Consider the following 16,096-nt stretch of genomic DNA (forward strand, 5'->3'; position numbering starts at 1 on the left):
TTTACGTTAGCTTTACACTATAATTTCTGGGGTAAATTGTTAAGTTTAAGCTTTAGTGTTCAAATATATAGATGAGAAAAACTTACTAAGCAATGTGTGTTTATGGCACATCTTCATCCATTGGCCTTTTTTACAACACCAGTGTATTAAACATAAAAGTCTTGATAACTTCCTACTTAAATCTTTGAAAAATTCATTAAAAAGCCTAATTGTACAATTAACGACTGGTCATATAAAGCATATATTAATATTTAGTCCTATCAACTCATTAAACTCAGTAAAAACAGTTTTTATTTCAAGTTTACTGCGTACCTCTAGAAGACTGGTCAGTGCTTTCACACAGATGGTCACTGGCTCAGCAGTTGGGCAATGTGAGCTCCAGCCAGGCAATGACGTCACGTGTACCATTCCTTTCAGAGTTCTTGCCAATGATGGAAGTCCATAAAAGTGGGGTGCGTCCGACACTTTCAAACAGTGAATCAACTGCATGGAAAGCTGAGTCTGGAAAGAGTCAGCAAGGACCAAACACTTCCTGGGAATACAAAAAAAAATAAAAAAATAATAAAATAAAAGTGAAATTGTTTTGCCACTTATAGTTAATGTGAACCTGCCAAGTGCGGAAATGACTTTTACAAGCAACCTGCAACTATAAATTGTTCTATAAATCCTGTTTTATTCTGCCTGAAGTCATGAGGGCGGTGCAAGTAGTGATTAGTAACCACTTATTACACAGCGAGTGCACTGCAATCACTCACCGGCACTTTGATTGACAACCAGCTCTGCACACACACGCAGCACAGCAGGCTGCCAGATGCTGGAGAGTGATTACAGCCATGCTCCCAATATAGTTAGTAGTGACCATATCCACTATCTGCACCGCCTCGATGGTTGGAAGCAAGCAGCAGCAGGGAGAATAAGACTTCTTTTTCTCGCTGTAGCCACTGCTACAGTAATCTTGCTATAAAGTGTTTCAACATTGTTTTCCTGCAGATTACCATTATATCTGCAGGTAAATAACACTTCTGGATGTGAAAGGTATAATATAATCAGATTAGCTCCCTTTGATCTCTCCTTAGGGCTTGAGCAGATAGATGTTATTTTATGGGGTCGAGGACATATCCAATTTTTTCCTCGGATCAAGCCTAAAGGGAAAAAATGTAGCATCAACAATTTGCATCCATAAAACAGATCACACTGGGCAATGCAAGTGAATGGGTCTGCGGAAAAAAAAAAAAAAATCAGACCACAATGATTAAATCTGAGTGCGGTACACTGACAGAATTTAGAAGATGGAGGAATTATCCACCATATAATACCACCAGAGTGGCATCTGATTGTACTGCTGCAAAATATTTGGAACCAATGACTTCCAAATATATAGTCAATGTCATAAGAACTATCTTAAGAATAAAAAAGATCAAGGAGTCTTAGAAGGGATGATCAGAGACATGATCTCAAAATCATCAAGTACATCTCACATTACATAAAGAGACAGGATTTGACGAAGATCTGTGGTTTGTTCTCCAAGATGTTTGGAGAACCTTCCTGCAGAGGTCCTTCAAATACTGTGTGGAAGTCTAAGCTCAGTGGACACTTCCATCTGATAATATCCTACTTGAAGCCTCATGTCGAGGAACTGTTGATCAATTGTTAGGTGTCGTCTTGGTCTCATGTCAAAATGTGAACAGCAAGATGTTGAAATACCAATTCTAATTGAACCCCCACATTTATTTGGTGATTAATGGATCAAACACCTGTTGCAAATTTTGCCATGAAGCTCCTTGTCAGGCTACTTTCACACATCAGTTTTTTTCCATCAGGTACAATCCGGAACAAAACGGGTAAAACGGATCCGGTACTGCATCCGTTTTATCCCCATAGATTTGCATTGTTACCGGATTGTACCTGATGGCTTTGCGTTGCATCCAGTTTTTTCCGGATGCGGCAAAATTAATCAAAGCGGCGGCCGGAGGCAATGTGTCTTGCAACGTTTTTTTGTCCGGCAAAAAAACCGCATCGCGACGGATCCGGCGTGTTTTACAATGAAAGCCTATGGACGCCAGATCCGGCGCAATGCGGTAAAAAATGGATGCGGCTGCCGGATCCGTTTTTGTAAACTGCGCATGCACCAAATTAATTAACGGATCCGGTTTTTTTACGCATCCGGCATAACGGATCCGTTAAAAACCGGATCTGGTGGATACGGTTTTACATTTTTTTCCGGATCCTTTGGATCAGGAAAAAAAAGGATTGTGCCTGAATGCAGAAAACTGATGTGTGAAAGTAGCCTTAGAGAACAGCAAGTTGTGCTAAAATTACTGAAACATTGAACAGGTGGACATGTGCATCCAAAAGTTTAGAGGTCACATTAAGTTCATCTGAAAAGGTTAGAGTGCATTTTAGTATCATCCAGAAATCTCACACAAAAGCCAAATATCCCTAATTTTTTGTGAGTAGTGTATTTATACACTGAATACAAATATAAACCACACTTGTCTTTGCTCCTATTTTTTATGAGCTGAGCTCAAAGATCTAAGACTTTTAATATGTACAGATAAGTCTGTTAGTGAGCATAATCCATCCATCTCATAGGTGTGGTATATCAAGACACTGATTAGACAGCATGATTGTTGATATTGATGCAAAGGTGTGTCTTAGGATGGCCACAATAAAAGACTACTCTAAAATGTGCAGTTTTTCAGTATTGCAGGATTCTGAAGCAGGGGCGGGGGTTGTCTGAAAACCAGTCAGTATTTGGTGTGACCACCATTTGCCTTACGCAGTGGAACAAGTCTCCTTTGCATGGAGTTGATCAGATTGCTGATTGTGGCCTGTGGAATATTGGTCCACTCCTCTTCAATGTCCGAGGTTGCCTAGTATTGGCAGGAACTTGAAGACACTGGCTGTGCATTATTATGCTGCAACATGAGGTGATGGTCATGGATGATTGGCACAAAAATGGGCTTCAGGATCTCGTTACGGTATCTCTTTGCATTCAAAATGGCATGAATAAATTTCACTCATGTTCATTGTCCATAACATATGTCTGCGCATATCATAACCTCACAGCCACCATGGGCCACTCAATTCACAATGCTGACTTCAGCAAACCGCTAACCCATACGATGCCATACACAGTCTGCCATCTGCCCTGTGCAGTGAAAACCGGGATTCATCTCCAGCATGCCAGGCACCACTGAATTGAACATTTACCCACTGCAGTCAGGAAGAGACCCAGATGAGGACGATGAAGCCCAGATGAGCTTCTCTGAGACTGTTTCTGACAGCTCGTGCAGATATTCTTTGGTTATGCAAACAGATTGTTGCAGGAGCTGCCCGGGTGGCTGGTCTCTGACGATCTTGGAAGTGAAGATGATGGTGGTTGAGGTCTATTCAATTCATGGGCAACATCTCTGGTTTAGATTCCTGCAGTCAGCCTGACAATTGCACGTTCCATCAAAATTTACGACATCTGTGGCATTGTGCTGTGTGATAAAGCTGTATATTTTAGAGTGGCCTTTTATTGGCACACCTGTGCAATATAGGCACACCTGTGCAATAACCATGCTGCCGAATCAGCATCTTGATATGCCACACCTGTGAGGTGGACGGATAATCTTGGTAGAGGAGAAATTCTCACTAAGGCTAGTTTCACACATCCGTCTTTTCGCTTGATTGGCGGATCCGGCGCACTCCAGTACAGTGTGATACAGTACAATGGCAGCGCGGCAACGTCCGGGTCACATGCTCCGGTCACATGACAGCATGTGACCGGAGCTTGTAGCGCTGCCATTGTACTTTATACATTGTACTGGAGTGCGCCGGATCCGCCAATCAAGCGAAAAGACGGATGTGTGAAACTAGCCTAACACAGATTTAGACAAATCTGCGAACAATTTGAGAGAAAAAGGCCTTTTGTGTACATAGAAAACGTCTTAGCCCTTCGAGTTCAGCTCATGAAAAAAATAGAGCAAAAACAAGTGTTGTGTTTATAATTTTGCTCAGTTAAAGAATAAAATAATACTCTGATAAAACCATCAGGCTGGTAACAATATTTGCTTCGGCGCAGGTGTCAGTCTGCCAGGTTTCATTCAGTTTTCTCCCTTCGTTTTCCCATCTACACTTATTGCCAAATTGGACTCTAAATCTGGCATTTGATCAACAGGATCATCCCATCTGTTGCAGTCATAAAGAATTTCTTCTCCAGATTGTGTACAGGGAGCTCGCTGTATATTGTACTGTCACTCGGGAAACATGTCACTGGTGTAAGGTCATTGATAAGGTTATTTTAAAACCTATAATTCTTTTACCCTCTGCGAGGCTTTGTGCAGACTACACTGGCATATGACACAATGTAATTTATGCTTGATAACAGAGATTACAATTTGGCGGCTGCTTTGTTTGCTGCCAGAGAATGGTCTGGAATACAGATCTCTGTACATCATTAAACAGCTGTGTTTCCCTCTCAGTGCATTGGCTTCGCGTTGGCCTTACATCGGGGTTTGGCCATTAATTTACCAGTAAGATGACAACTGGTTTTGTGTACAGGTTTGTGATTTCTGCATTGTTGTTTTCTTGACAATATTTGAAGGCTTGTTATATGCTGAAGATTTCAGAAACGCTGCAGTTCTGATTACTGGCCGGTGACAAGCTGTCATTTGGATAAGACCGGATGTATAGAATCTTTTAATTTTCTGAGATGACATGTATTATACTTGAATATTCCTTTGTTGTATCATACATCAATGGCGTAGATATTTCCAGTCCATGGAAAGAAGACAGAATGACACTTCCGGAATGACAGTTCCAGAATAATGGGTTGAAGCTTATGAAGGGTTGATCACGGCTTCTCTACTGCCGCTATGTCTTATTATTTATTTGCTGACTTGAAGAATTCTTCCAGCTCCTCACAGCGCTTAGTATTTCATAACGAACCATTTACGGTATACGTGTATAAAAGGTATTAGGAGTCATTAATTTAATATAGTCAGAAGAAAATGAAATGCAACGAGGTGTCACAACGGCCCAGGCAAAGTCCAGACCTCAATCCAATTAATATACTGTGGTGGGACCTTATGAGAACAAGCCTCAATAACCTTACAGCAAGTCTTTCACCACCAAAACGCTAAGTAAACTACTTATATATTCATAACAGGGACTTAGCCTCTATATAAAACATACTTGTAGTGTAGATTTTACAGAAAAACCTTTTATTAGATATGTAAAAGAGGTCCTCAGGGCACCCTTGGCATGGTGAAGAGAACAAAGCACCAGTCGGCCCTCTCATTTGTATTATTCCATACCCTCCTTATGTTTGACAGCGCTCCCTGAGGTGTACAGCAACAATTAAACCCTCAGCACTACATACCCTGACACTGCAGGGGCCGAGCACACAGTTTAGGCAAGGTCTCATTCCTCTTCCATATGTCTGCATTGGTCACTCACTACTGTGTGATGCTGTGTGCAGAGAGTTTCTGCTGCAGATAGGCGAGTGGGATAAGCATGCACCTGCACACACTGACACTGCAGGAGCCAAAGGCACACACAGTGCAGACATGCTCTCACTCCTCTCTTCTGTCTGCATCAGTCGCTCGCTACTATGTGATCCTGTGTGCAGAGTTTCTGCTGTGGATAGGTGAGGGGGATGAGCATGTACCTGCACACACTGCTGACACTGTATGCACTCCTGCTGTGTCAGTGCATGCATTGCTTTGAGTTTCAGTCAGGACAAGCTCCAACGAGAGGGAATGTGTGGAGGACTATAAGGCGTAGGATACACTGAGTAAAATCGGACTAGTGGAATGCAAAAAAAAAAAAATCGTTTTTTCTCAGCCCTAATGGGATCAAGAAAACAATTGCAGCATGCTGAGAGCGACAGTTCACTCTCACCCATACAAGTCTACGAGTGCAAGTGAAACATCGGACTGCACTTAGATGACACCGGAGTGCAGTGCGATAATCGTGTCAGCTGACAATGGAGGAGAGGGAGAGATTAATCCCTCTCCTCCGCAGCTGTGCTCCTATTGCAGAATCGGATCCCAGACGCATGTCACTCGGTTCATACTCACAGTAGAGCGGAAGTCGAGGGTCAATAGCATATCAAATCCGATGCACTTACATCGGATGTCATACGTTCATGTGGCCCCAGGCTAAACCTATGTTCCTATGAGCATTTGGTGAGTTTTTGATGTTGCAGATCTTCCCTACCTATTCAATTAATTTGGCTACTTTTTTTTTGTTTTATTTTTTTTCATTGGATTTTTTCTCTGCATTTTTTGTCACTTTTTGGAGTCATGTTTTAGGCTACATTCACACTTTCGTCTTTTTGCATCAGTTGCAATCCGTCGCCTTGAGGAAATACGGTATCCTGCAATATATTTTGCAGGAATCTGTTATTTCCCCATAGACTTTTATTACCAACGGATTGCGACTGATGGCATTGCGTTGCATCTATCCCGCTACGGATCCGTCATGGAGTGACTGACCGACGGACGGGAGCAGCGCACAATGCAACGTTTGTGTGCGGCGGATCGTTTTTTTACTGGGAGCATGCCCACAGTAGAAAACCATGATCGACTGTAAATTCAATTCCAGTTCCAGCGGGCGGAATGATCAGCTGATGGGCCGTTGTGCGGCTTTTGTGAATGATCAGCTTGATGGGCCGGCTTTGGTGAACTGATGGGCCGGCTTTGGTGAACTGATGGGCCGGCTTTGGTGAACTGATGGGCCGGCTTTGGTGAACTGATGGGCCGGCTTTGGTGAACTGATGGGCCGGCTTTGGTGAACTGATGGGCCGGCTTTGGTGAACTGATGGGCCGGCTTTGGTGAACTGATGGGCCGGCTTTGGTGAACTGATGGGCCGGCTTTGGTGAACTGATGGGCCGGCTTTGGTGAACTGATGGGCCGGCTTTGGTGAACTGATGGGCCGGCTTTGGTGAACTGATGGGCCGGCTTTTGTGAACGATCAGCTGATGGGCCGGCTTTTGTTAACGATCAGCTGATACTCTTTCACACAGTAAAGAAAAAAAAACAAAAATGATCCTTTTTTTGCAGCATCGGTCACATCAGTTGTGCCACTATCTGCAACGCATCCGTTGCATCAGTCACACAACTGATTGTGACTGATGCAAAAAGACAGATCTGTGAATGTAGCCTTAAATAAAGCTGCTTTGTGTTTGCTCCTTCCTGGTGTCTGGCTTTTAGAAGCTTTATGGATACAGTCATGTGTGGATAACATGAGCTTTAGTACAATTACTCAGTGGAAATGCGTTAACAGCATGTGCGTTTTTCACCTGCCGATTTTCTATGTCTAATGTTATTAGAAAAATTCGCACATACTAGCATCACCGCAAGAGAAATTGACATGTTGCAGTTTTCAAACACGCACCGCAGACCAATTTACACAGCTTAAAATAAATAAATCATATATATATATATATATATATATATATAAATTATATATATATAATAATGCCACTTTTTTTGTTCCTGAACAGGGGCCCTCTGCTGTCTGTGACCACCCTTGTGCTATAACATAATTTGATAAGTAAACATCTTTAGTTTGGGGTTTTTCTTATAATTAATGTACATAAAATGTTAAGTCCTGTGTTTATTGGAGGATCACTAGGATGTGCAGTCAAAAGATAGCAACAGCACATCACCACCGGGTTCAGCTGACATCAATGGAGACAAATATACATATGTAGACTCCTCAGTGAAGGCAAAGAAAAGGAAACGGTAATGAACCTTTTAGGTTCTGTGTGGATAGATAGGACTTAATTTTTGATACAGCATTCATTAAAGGTTAATTACCATTAGAAAACATATCAAGCATGAAAAATCCTATTAAAAATGAAGTGAAAACGAGAACAGCCGGCATCCGAGTGAGGCCATTTTATCATTAGATTTGCGGTTCGCCAATACTGTGCTGCAGAAACAGATATGTCTCAGACTCCTTAGCAGCGGGCATTCAACTATTAAAGTTAAGAGGATTAATTATTTCACAGTGTAATAACCAACAATTAGCTCCTCTTTCCTAATAAACTTTTGCCTTTTTTCTTCTTATAAAAAAAAGCTAGCAATGTGTGCTGAATTGTGAACAATGCACGGCACAGAAAAAGGGAATTATACAGCATAGCACATCAATCTGCCATAATGGAAAAACAACAGAGTGAAACCTTCCAATGGAGGCATGTGAAGAACACTGGATAATAGAATAATTAGCTTAGTGACAATATTGCAGAATCCACACCTTTACTTGCTGATAAAATGAAATCTAACCCTTATCATATAAACGTGAATAAAGCAAATGTGAACAAGTACAGGATGATAGGATTGCCTGATGTTCAAGCAAAAGAATACAGCAACACATCAATGCATGAGAGCCCGCCAACCACGACAAGGCGACCTTTCTATAATATTTATCAAATTAAAACGCTAGTAATCAAAAGGGCAAGTAGGATCGAGCACTAAATAAAATCAGCAACAACAAGGTGTCAGCTTTTAGCCAGAGAGACATGTTTGTTAAATATTAGGTATAGGGGTCCTTCCAAAGAATGGTCACCTTGTCATGCCTGGTTGGCTCACATAGATTGGCCAATATGTGCGCTAAGCACCATCATTTTATAACTATATTCTATGTAGCAGTAATACAGTTTAAATTTCATTCAAAGCTTACAAATATCTTATCGGTTACAGAATGCTGCTGTATTCTTTTGTGTGTAGTATATAGAAGTATTTTTTAAAGGAATTGTCACATTATTAAATGTGATATCTGCTGTATTGTTAATAAAAAAAAATTAACACATTATTTACATGTTAAAAAAAAAAAATCCAGTGTAAAGTGATATTTATTTACATCGTATGGCGCCATATAGCGTTCAAAACGTATAGCAACGTGCAAGTCCATCTAATGAGCCGAATGCTGGTCACACAAGCACTCTCTACACAGCCAGTTCTCTGTCCCTACTTAATGTAAGAAGGGCAGAAAACTATTCCTTTTAGCTGCAGTGAACAGAGCCATATTCCGCTCATTAGATGGATCTGTACATTATTATACACTCCAAACACAAGGTGGCGGATCTGCCGCCAATCATTCATTATCATTTTAACACTAAAGGAGGCTTTACACACAGCGACATCACTAGCGATGTCGCTCGTGAAAGCACCCGTCCCCGTCGTTTGTGCGTCACGGGCAAATCGCTGCCCATGGCGCACAATATCGTTAGTCCCCGTCACACGGATTTACCTGCCTAACGACGTCGCTGTGGCCGGCGAACTGCCTCTTTTCTAAGGGGGCGGTTTGTGCGTCGTCACAGCGACGTCACACGGCAGGCGTCCAATAGAAGCGGAGGGGCGGAGAGCAGCCAAATGAAAGTCCTGCCCACCTCGTTGCCGGAGGACGCAGGTACGATGTTGTTCGTCCTTCCTGGGGTGTCACACGTAGCAATATGTGCTGCCTCAGGAGCAACAAACAACCTGCGCCCTGCACCATCAACAATATTTGAAAGTTGAACGACGTGTCAACGATCAACGATAAGGTGAGTATTTTTTATCGTTAGCAGTCGCTCGTACATGTCACACGCAACGATGTTGCTAACAAGGCCAGATGTGCGTCACGAATTCCGTGACCCCAACGACATCTCGTTAGCAATGTTGTTGCGCGTAAAGCCCCCTTAAGGCTGCATTCACAAGTTAGCATATTTTTTTTTTCTGCTTCAACTGGTGTACTACCACAGTATTTTTGAGGCAAAACCTTTTTTTTTTTCTTTTTAAAAATCACCATAAGAAAAACACAAGTGAAAAAAAAATACCAAAAGAAAAAGCAGGGCATTAATAGATAGTGATTAAATATTACCTAGTGAAGCTCAGAAAACTTGTTAGTTTTTTTTCATAAAAAAAAAAAAATAAACAGGAAAAAAGGATAGGAAAACACCACTTAAAGGGAACCTGTCACCAGTTTTTCGGCGTATAAGCTGCGGCCACCACCAGTGGGCTCTTATATACAGCATTCTAACATGTTGTATATAAGAGTCCAGACCGCTGTGTAAAACATAAAAAACACTTTATAATACTCACCTAATGGTCTGCGCTGCAGTGGATTCTAGTCCGATGAGCGTCTCCGGTGCCGGCGCCTCTTCTTTCGGCCATCTTCGACCTCCTTCTGAAGCCTGTGTGCACGATACGTCCTACATCATACACACTAGCCGGTCCGGCGCAGGCGCACTACAATACTTTGATCTGCCCTGCTCAGGGCTTCATACTACTATAAACAGCAATGGGCTTTCATATAAGAAGCCAGGATCAGACAGAAAAAAAAAGCGTTTACTTGGACTAATGAGCATCATTATATTTTCACTCTTCATAATTGGTATATAAGGATTAAAAGACGACGATGCAAGGTTCACTAAACTTACACATAAAAAGGGACAGCTCTTAATTTACTGCTTGGCGAAAAACAAACAAGTAAGCAACGAGAACGTTCCAATCTTAATGGTTCATAAATCAACACAAAAGTCAAATGTCCTTAAAACCCTGTGTGACTAATCCGGCGTACTCAAAATCTGGATTTAAAATGCAAGCTGGCACTTACCGATCAGTAACTGAAGTTAAACAGAGCATTAGCGTGTTAAAAAAGCCCATCAGCTCTTTCTGCAGATGCTGCCGCACAGCTGCTTGTGCGTCGGCCAAGTCCTTTTTGGCCGGTTGCTCTTTCTGCACGATTAGATCGAGTAGTGGACTTGGACTCTAAAAAAGAAACATTAAAATTAACCGTGTGTCTTGGTGATACACTCGCCCAAGAATCACGTCAGGAAGGAATATGGTGATTGACAGCTTTAGTCTTAAAAGCAGCAAATAAAGTTAATAGCAGAGAACGATGAATTACAAGGTGACATTTGCAACCCGTTTTCACAAATTACCAAATGTGCGATTAGCTGGAAAAGAGAAACACATATGTCTATATTCTTCACATTTTTGTAACAATGCAATAACATCAATACCGTTAAACAAATGACTTTACATAAAGCAAAATATCAGTTCAGCAGCCAAGTTCTGAAAAATGCTGCAGCTGCAGAGCTCCGAAGGGCTGAAAGTATTCATCATTAGCTAGCGAGCGATACATCATTAATTAGATCGAGCCTTCTCCATCGCTTCATTATACCTAAAAATACACTGAAGGACAAGAGTCAGGTAAGAAAACCCAGACTCAAATTCTCCATTGCTAATTATATTGCTGCTATCTTCTAATGGACTGAGATGTGAAAGTAGCCTCCCACTCACGGGCGCACATTGGACACTTCATCTGTCTTTTGTCAGTCAAACGTTGCCAGAAAACAAACTTTATAATAAATCTTATGGATACAAAAGGTCTCATCCCCCATTTGTCATCTACTTCATGTCATTTACTGTCAAAAACTGCACTACTGTCTTTAGTGAAGGCTCAAATGGGATAAAACAAAAGAATGCTGCCTATAGAAGTCTATGGAGCGGGAAAAGAAGAAGTGAGCGACAAAGAAAAAGCACACACAAAAACAAACTGCTGAGGGTTCTTGTGACTAGACCCTACAGAGGGATGTAAAATGCAGAACATAGTCCCGTAATGGCCAAAAATAGAGATATTCCTCACGTACACACAAGACCGCTTATACTTAAAGTCACCTGAAAGTGACCAAAGCAGAAGTATGAAACTATACAACTAACCCCCAAACAAACAAACAAACTATACCCCCAAATGTTACAAAAGCTCCGAGGCCTGGAACGAACGCACTGCACAAGAGGATGAGATGTACAATATATACAGGTATCAGAGGGAATACACTGCACAAGAGGATGAGATGTACAATATATACAGGTATCAGAGGGAATACACTGCACAAGAGGATGAGATGTACAATATATACAGGTATCAGAGGGAATACACTGCACAAGAGGATGAGATGTACAATATATACAGGTATCAGAGGGAATACACTGCACAAGAGGATGAGATGTACAATATATACAGGTATCAGAGGGAATACACTGCACAAGAGGATGAGATGTACAATATATACAGGTATCAGAGGGAATACACTGCACAAGAGGATGAGATGTACAATATATACAGGTATCCGAGCGAATACACTGCACAAGAGGATGAGATGTACAATATATACAGGTATCCGAGCGAATACACTGCACAAGAGGATGAGATGTACAATATATATACAGGTATCCGAGCGAATACACTGCACAAGAGGATGAGATGTACAATATATACAGGTATCCGAGCGAATACACTGCACAAGAGGATGAGATGTACAATATGTACAGGTATCAGAGGGAATACACTGCACAAGAGGATGAGATATACAATATATACAGGTATCAGAGGGAATACACTGCACAAGAGGATGAGATGTACAATATATACAGGTATCAGAGGGAATACACTGCACAAGAGGATGAGATGTACAATATGTACAGGTATCAGAGGGAATACACTGCACAAGAGGATGAGATGTACAATATGTACAGGTATCAGAGGGAATACACTGCACAAGAGGATGAGATATACAATATATACAGGTATCAGAGGGAATACACTGCACAAGAGGATGAGATGTACAATATATACAGGTATCAGAGGGAATGCACTGCACAAGAGGATGAGATGTACAATATATACAGGTATCAGAGGGAATACACTGCACAAGAGGATGAGATGTACAATATGTACAGGTATCAGAGGGAATACACTGCACAAGAGGATGAGATGTACGGGTATCACAGCATTGTGCAGGTTTACATTCCCCAGCATGCTCATTCTTGTGCAGTAATGCAGGGGACGTTCACTACAGGTTACTCCCATTGCAACACAAAACTAGAAAAACCCAGCAAAATCTGCAACAATAGTGGAGGCATTGATCTGGATGAGATTTCATGAAACCTCATCTGATTCATATGTGATATTCACAGCTCCGCCCCACAGTCTCTCTGCACAAGGACCTCTGCACAGCTGCACTGCAAAAATAAAGTCTGTACAGGTAGACATGCTAATATATTAACTTGCTTTTTTGAATTGATATGTAGCTTTTACAAATAGTCATACAGTGCCCACATTTTTTTTATGTTCCACCTACAAACTTAAAGTGGTATTCCCATCTCCAATTGCAATATGTAGTAGGTGTAATAATATTAGCAAATGCCTCCAATTAGAAATTCTCATATACCCATGTCTCTTCCCTCATGTGCAGGGCATTGCAGATTAGGTATTCATGGTTACAGCCACTAGCAACTAAATAACTGTCACTAATGAGAGGTCGTAACCATGAATACCTAGGCTACTGTAATGCCCTGCACATGAGGTAAGGGTCATAGCTAATCAGGAGAACTATGCTACATTTCTAATTGGAGATATTTGTACATATTAGTATTACTACACCTACTACATATTGGGATAGGATATTGGAGTTGGGAATACCCCTTCAAAAGGTTTTTATAGGGATTTTATTGATATATCAACACAAATTACCAAGTATTTGTGAAGTGTAAAGGAAATGATGCATGGTTCTATACATATTTTTAAAAAAATAATATAAAACTGAAAACTGTGACATGCATTTGCATTCAGCCCCCCTGAGTCTGTTCTTTTTAGCACCAGCTTACAGCACAATTACTGCTAAGTTTTTCGGTACATCTTTGCCCATGTAAAACTTGACATTTTTACCAATTCTTCTTTGCAAACTACCTCTGGCTCAGTGAGATTGGATGGAGGCGTCTGGGAACAGATTCTCAATAAGAATTAGGACTGGATTTTAACTGGGTCATTCAAACACGAATATGCTTTCATCTAGACCATCCCTTGTAGCTCTGGCAGTATGTTTAGGGTCATTGTGCTGCTGGAAGGTAACAAGTGGTGTGGGGCTTTTTCTGCATGTTTTAGATATCTCTTTAAAGAGACCAGATTTTTTCTATTTTATTCCTGCTTCTCCTGAGTATTAGGCTGGAGTCACACTTGCAAGTGACTTGCACGAGTCTCGCACCACATCATCCAGCACAGCCTGCCGCTATAGGACAGGAGCATCTCAGCTGCATAGAAATACATTCTGCTGACCCGCTCCTGGTAGGAGAGTGTGCAGCCATGCCGGGTGATGTGATGCGAGTGACACGCGAGTCACTCGCAAGTGTGACTCCAGCCTTAGACTCTAACACTCCACACTTTGCTTTCGAGTTGCACAGGCCGACTCAGACATCGCCAGATGTGTGCTCATTAGTGATGGACTAGCAGGAGTTAATTTCTGTTAGCTTGTTGATTACCTTCTGGATCACCTGTGGTGGGAGACCAATCACAAGCACTCCTCGCCTTTTTAAGATGAAGGAATCTGGCTTCCCATGCTGACTATAGCTTTCGATAACCTGGTGCATGTGCTGGTGTGTTCCTGTTGCTGGTATTACATTTTATTTCTTATTAAATCCTCCGTAAGTTTTCAAAGATCAGGGACCTTTAATTTAGTGCTAATTTTTTTGGTCTTTACCAAAGCCGTGTGACTCACAGGGTAATCATGCAGAGTAGCCTAAACATATGCCCCCAAAGAATCCTGTGCGCTACGCCCCAGACCATAAGAAATGGCAATAATTAAAAAGGTCTATATCTCAGGAATATATGGCGGCATTAAAAAGGAGGGAGAGGTTGGGAAAGTGGAGATAAAAAGAGCAAAAACTGGCAACTTTTGAGCCAGTGATAGGACCTTTTTAAACTTAAAGGTGTTGTCCACTACTTTTATATTGGTGGCATATCCTTTGGATAGGTCATGAATATCTGATTGGACGGGGTTCGACATCCCGCTATCCCCCTGCTGATTAGTTGTTTTCAGAGCTGGTGGCAGCAGTAGGCTGGAATTGCTTACTTCCGTGAGCTGCCCTGTTAACGGATAGTGGATACAGCTGGATCCTGCGCTTTTACATCAATAGGAGGCGGATATGCAGTACCCGGCCACTATCAGAAGACAGAGCAGCTCTGGAACTGAGCATTTCTGGCCACCTGCTACCGCCGCCAACACCAAGAACAGCTTAACAGCGGAGGTGCTGGGTGTTGGATCCCAGCTGATCAGACATTGATGACCTATCCTAAGGGGCACTTTGCACACTGCGACATCGCAGGTGCGATGTCGGTGGGGTCAAATTGAAAATGACGCACTTCCGGCATCGCATGCGACATCGCAGTGTGTAAAGGCTGGATGATACAATTAACGAGCGCAAAAGCGTCGTAATCGTATCATCGGTGCAGCGTCGGCGTAATCCATGATTACGCTGACGCGACGGTCCGATGTTGTTCCTCGCTCCTGCGGCATCACACATCGCTGTGTGTGAAGTCGCAGGAGCGAGGAACGTCTCCTACCGGCCTCACTGCGGCTTCCGTAGGATATGCGGAAGGAAGGAGGTGGGCAGGATGTTTACATCCTGCTCATCTCCGCCCCTCCGCTCTGATTGGCTGCCTGCCGTGTGACGTCGCAGTGACGCCGCACGACCCGCCCCCTTAACAAGGAGGCGGGTCGCCGGCCACAGGGACGTCGCACGGCAGGTGAGTGTGTGTGTGAAGCTGGCGTAGCGATAACTTTCGCTACGCCAGCTATCACCACATATCGCTGCTGCGACGGGGGCGGGCACTATCGCACTCGGCATCGCAGCATCGGGCTGCGATGTCGTAGTGTGCAAAGCCCGCCTAAGGATAGGCCACAACAATATAAAAGTAGCGGACAACCTCTTTAAATAATGTACAGTATTTTTCGCTTTATAGGACGCACTTTTGTTCCCCCAAATTTTGGTGGAAAGTAGGGGGTGCGTCTTATAAACCGAATATACGGATTATATACTGCAGGGTCCAGGGGAGGTGTGGGCCGCTCTGGAGCGGTGCTGGGGGGGCTGGTAGAGGCTTGTGAAGCTGCGGGCGGAAGCGTTTGATCTCCTGCACCCGCTCATATAATATGCACAGCCACTGTCCATCACTATGGTGCTGAAACTGCACCACGGCGATGGGCTGGGGGAGCTGCGCATATTATATCTGCCTGTGCTTACCTTTGATCGCACATTCCCCCTCCCCCTGTGTTAGCTATAG

The 16,096-nt window shown here is 42.6% G+C and overlaps 1 protein-coding gene across 3 annotated transcripts in view; it reads right to left on the reverse strand.

The window, feature by feature from the left end:
• Positions 1-16,096, reverse strand: part of RTTN (rotatin) — a 324,013-nt gene that overhangs the window by 153,234 nt on the left and 154,683 nt on the right. For all 3 annotated transcript variants that reach the window (XM_075314609.1, XM_075314608.1, XM_075314610.1), the window contains exons 28-29: positions 10,592-10,746; positions 313-532 (exon numbers count right to left, since the gene is read on the reverse strand). In XM_075314609.1, the coding sequence (XP_075170724.1) occupies positions 313-532; positions 10,592-10,746 (375 nt within the window). The remainder of the gene's footprint in view (positions 1-312; positions 533-10,591; positions 10,747-16,096) is intronic.

Source organism: Anomaloglossus baeobatrachus, chromosome 6 (assembly GCF_048569485.1).
Source record: "Anomaloglossus baeobatrachus isolate aAnoBae1 chromosome 6, aAnoBae1.hap1, whole genome shotgun sequence".
Classification (NCBI taxonomy): Eukaryota; Metazoa; Chordata; class Amphibia; order Anura; family Aromobatidae; genus Anomaloglossus; species Anomaloglossus baeobatrachus.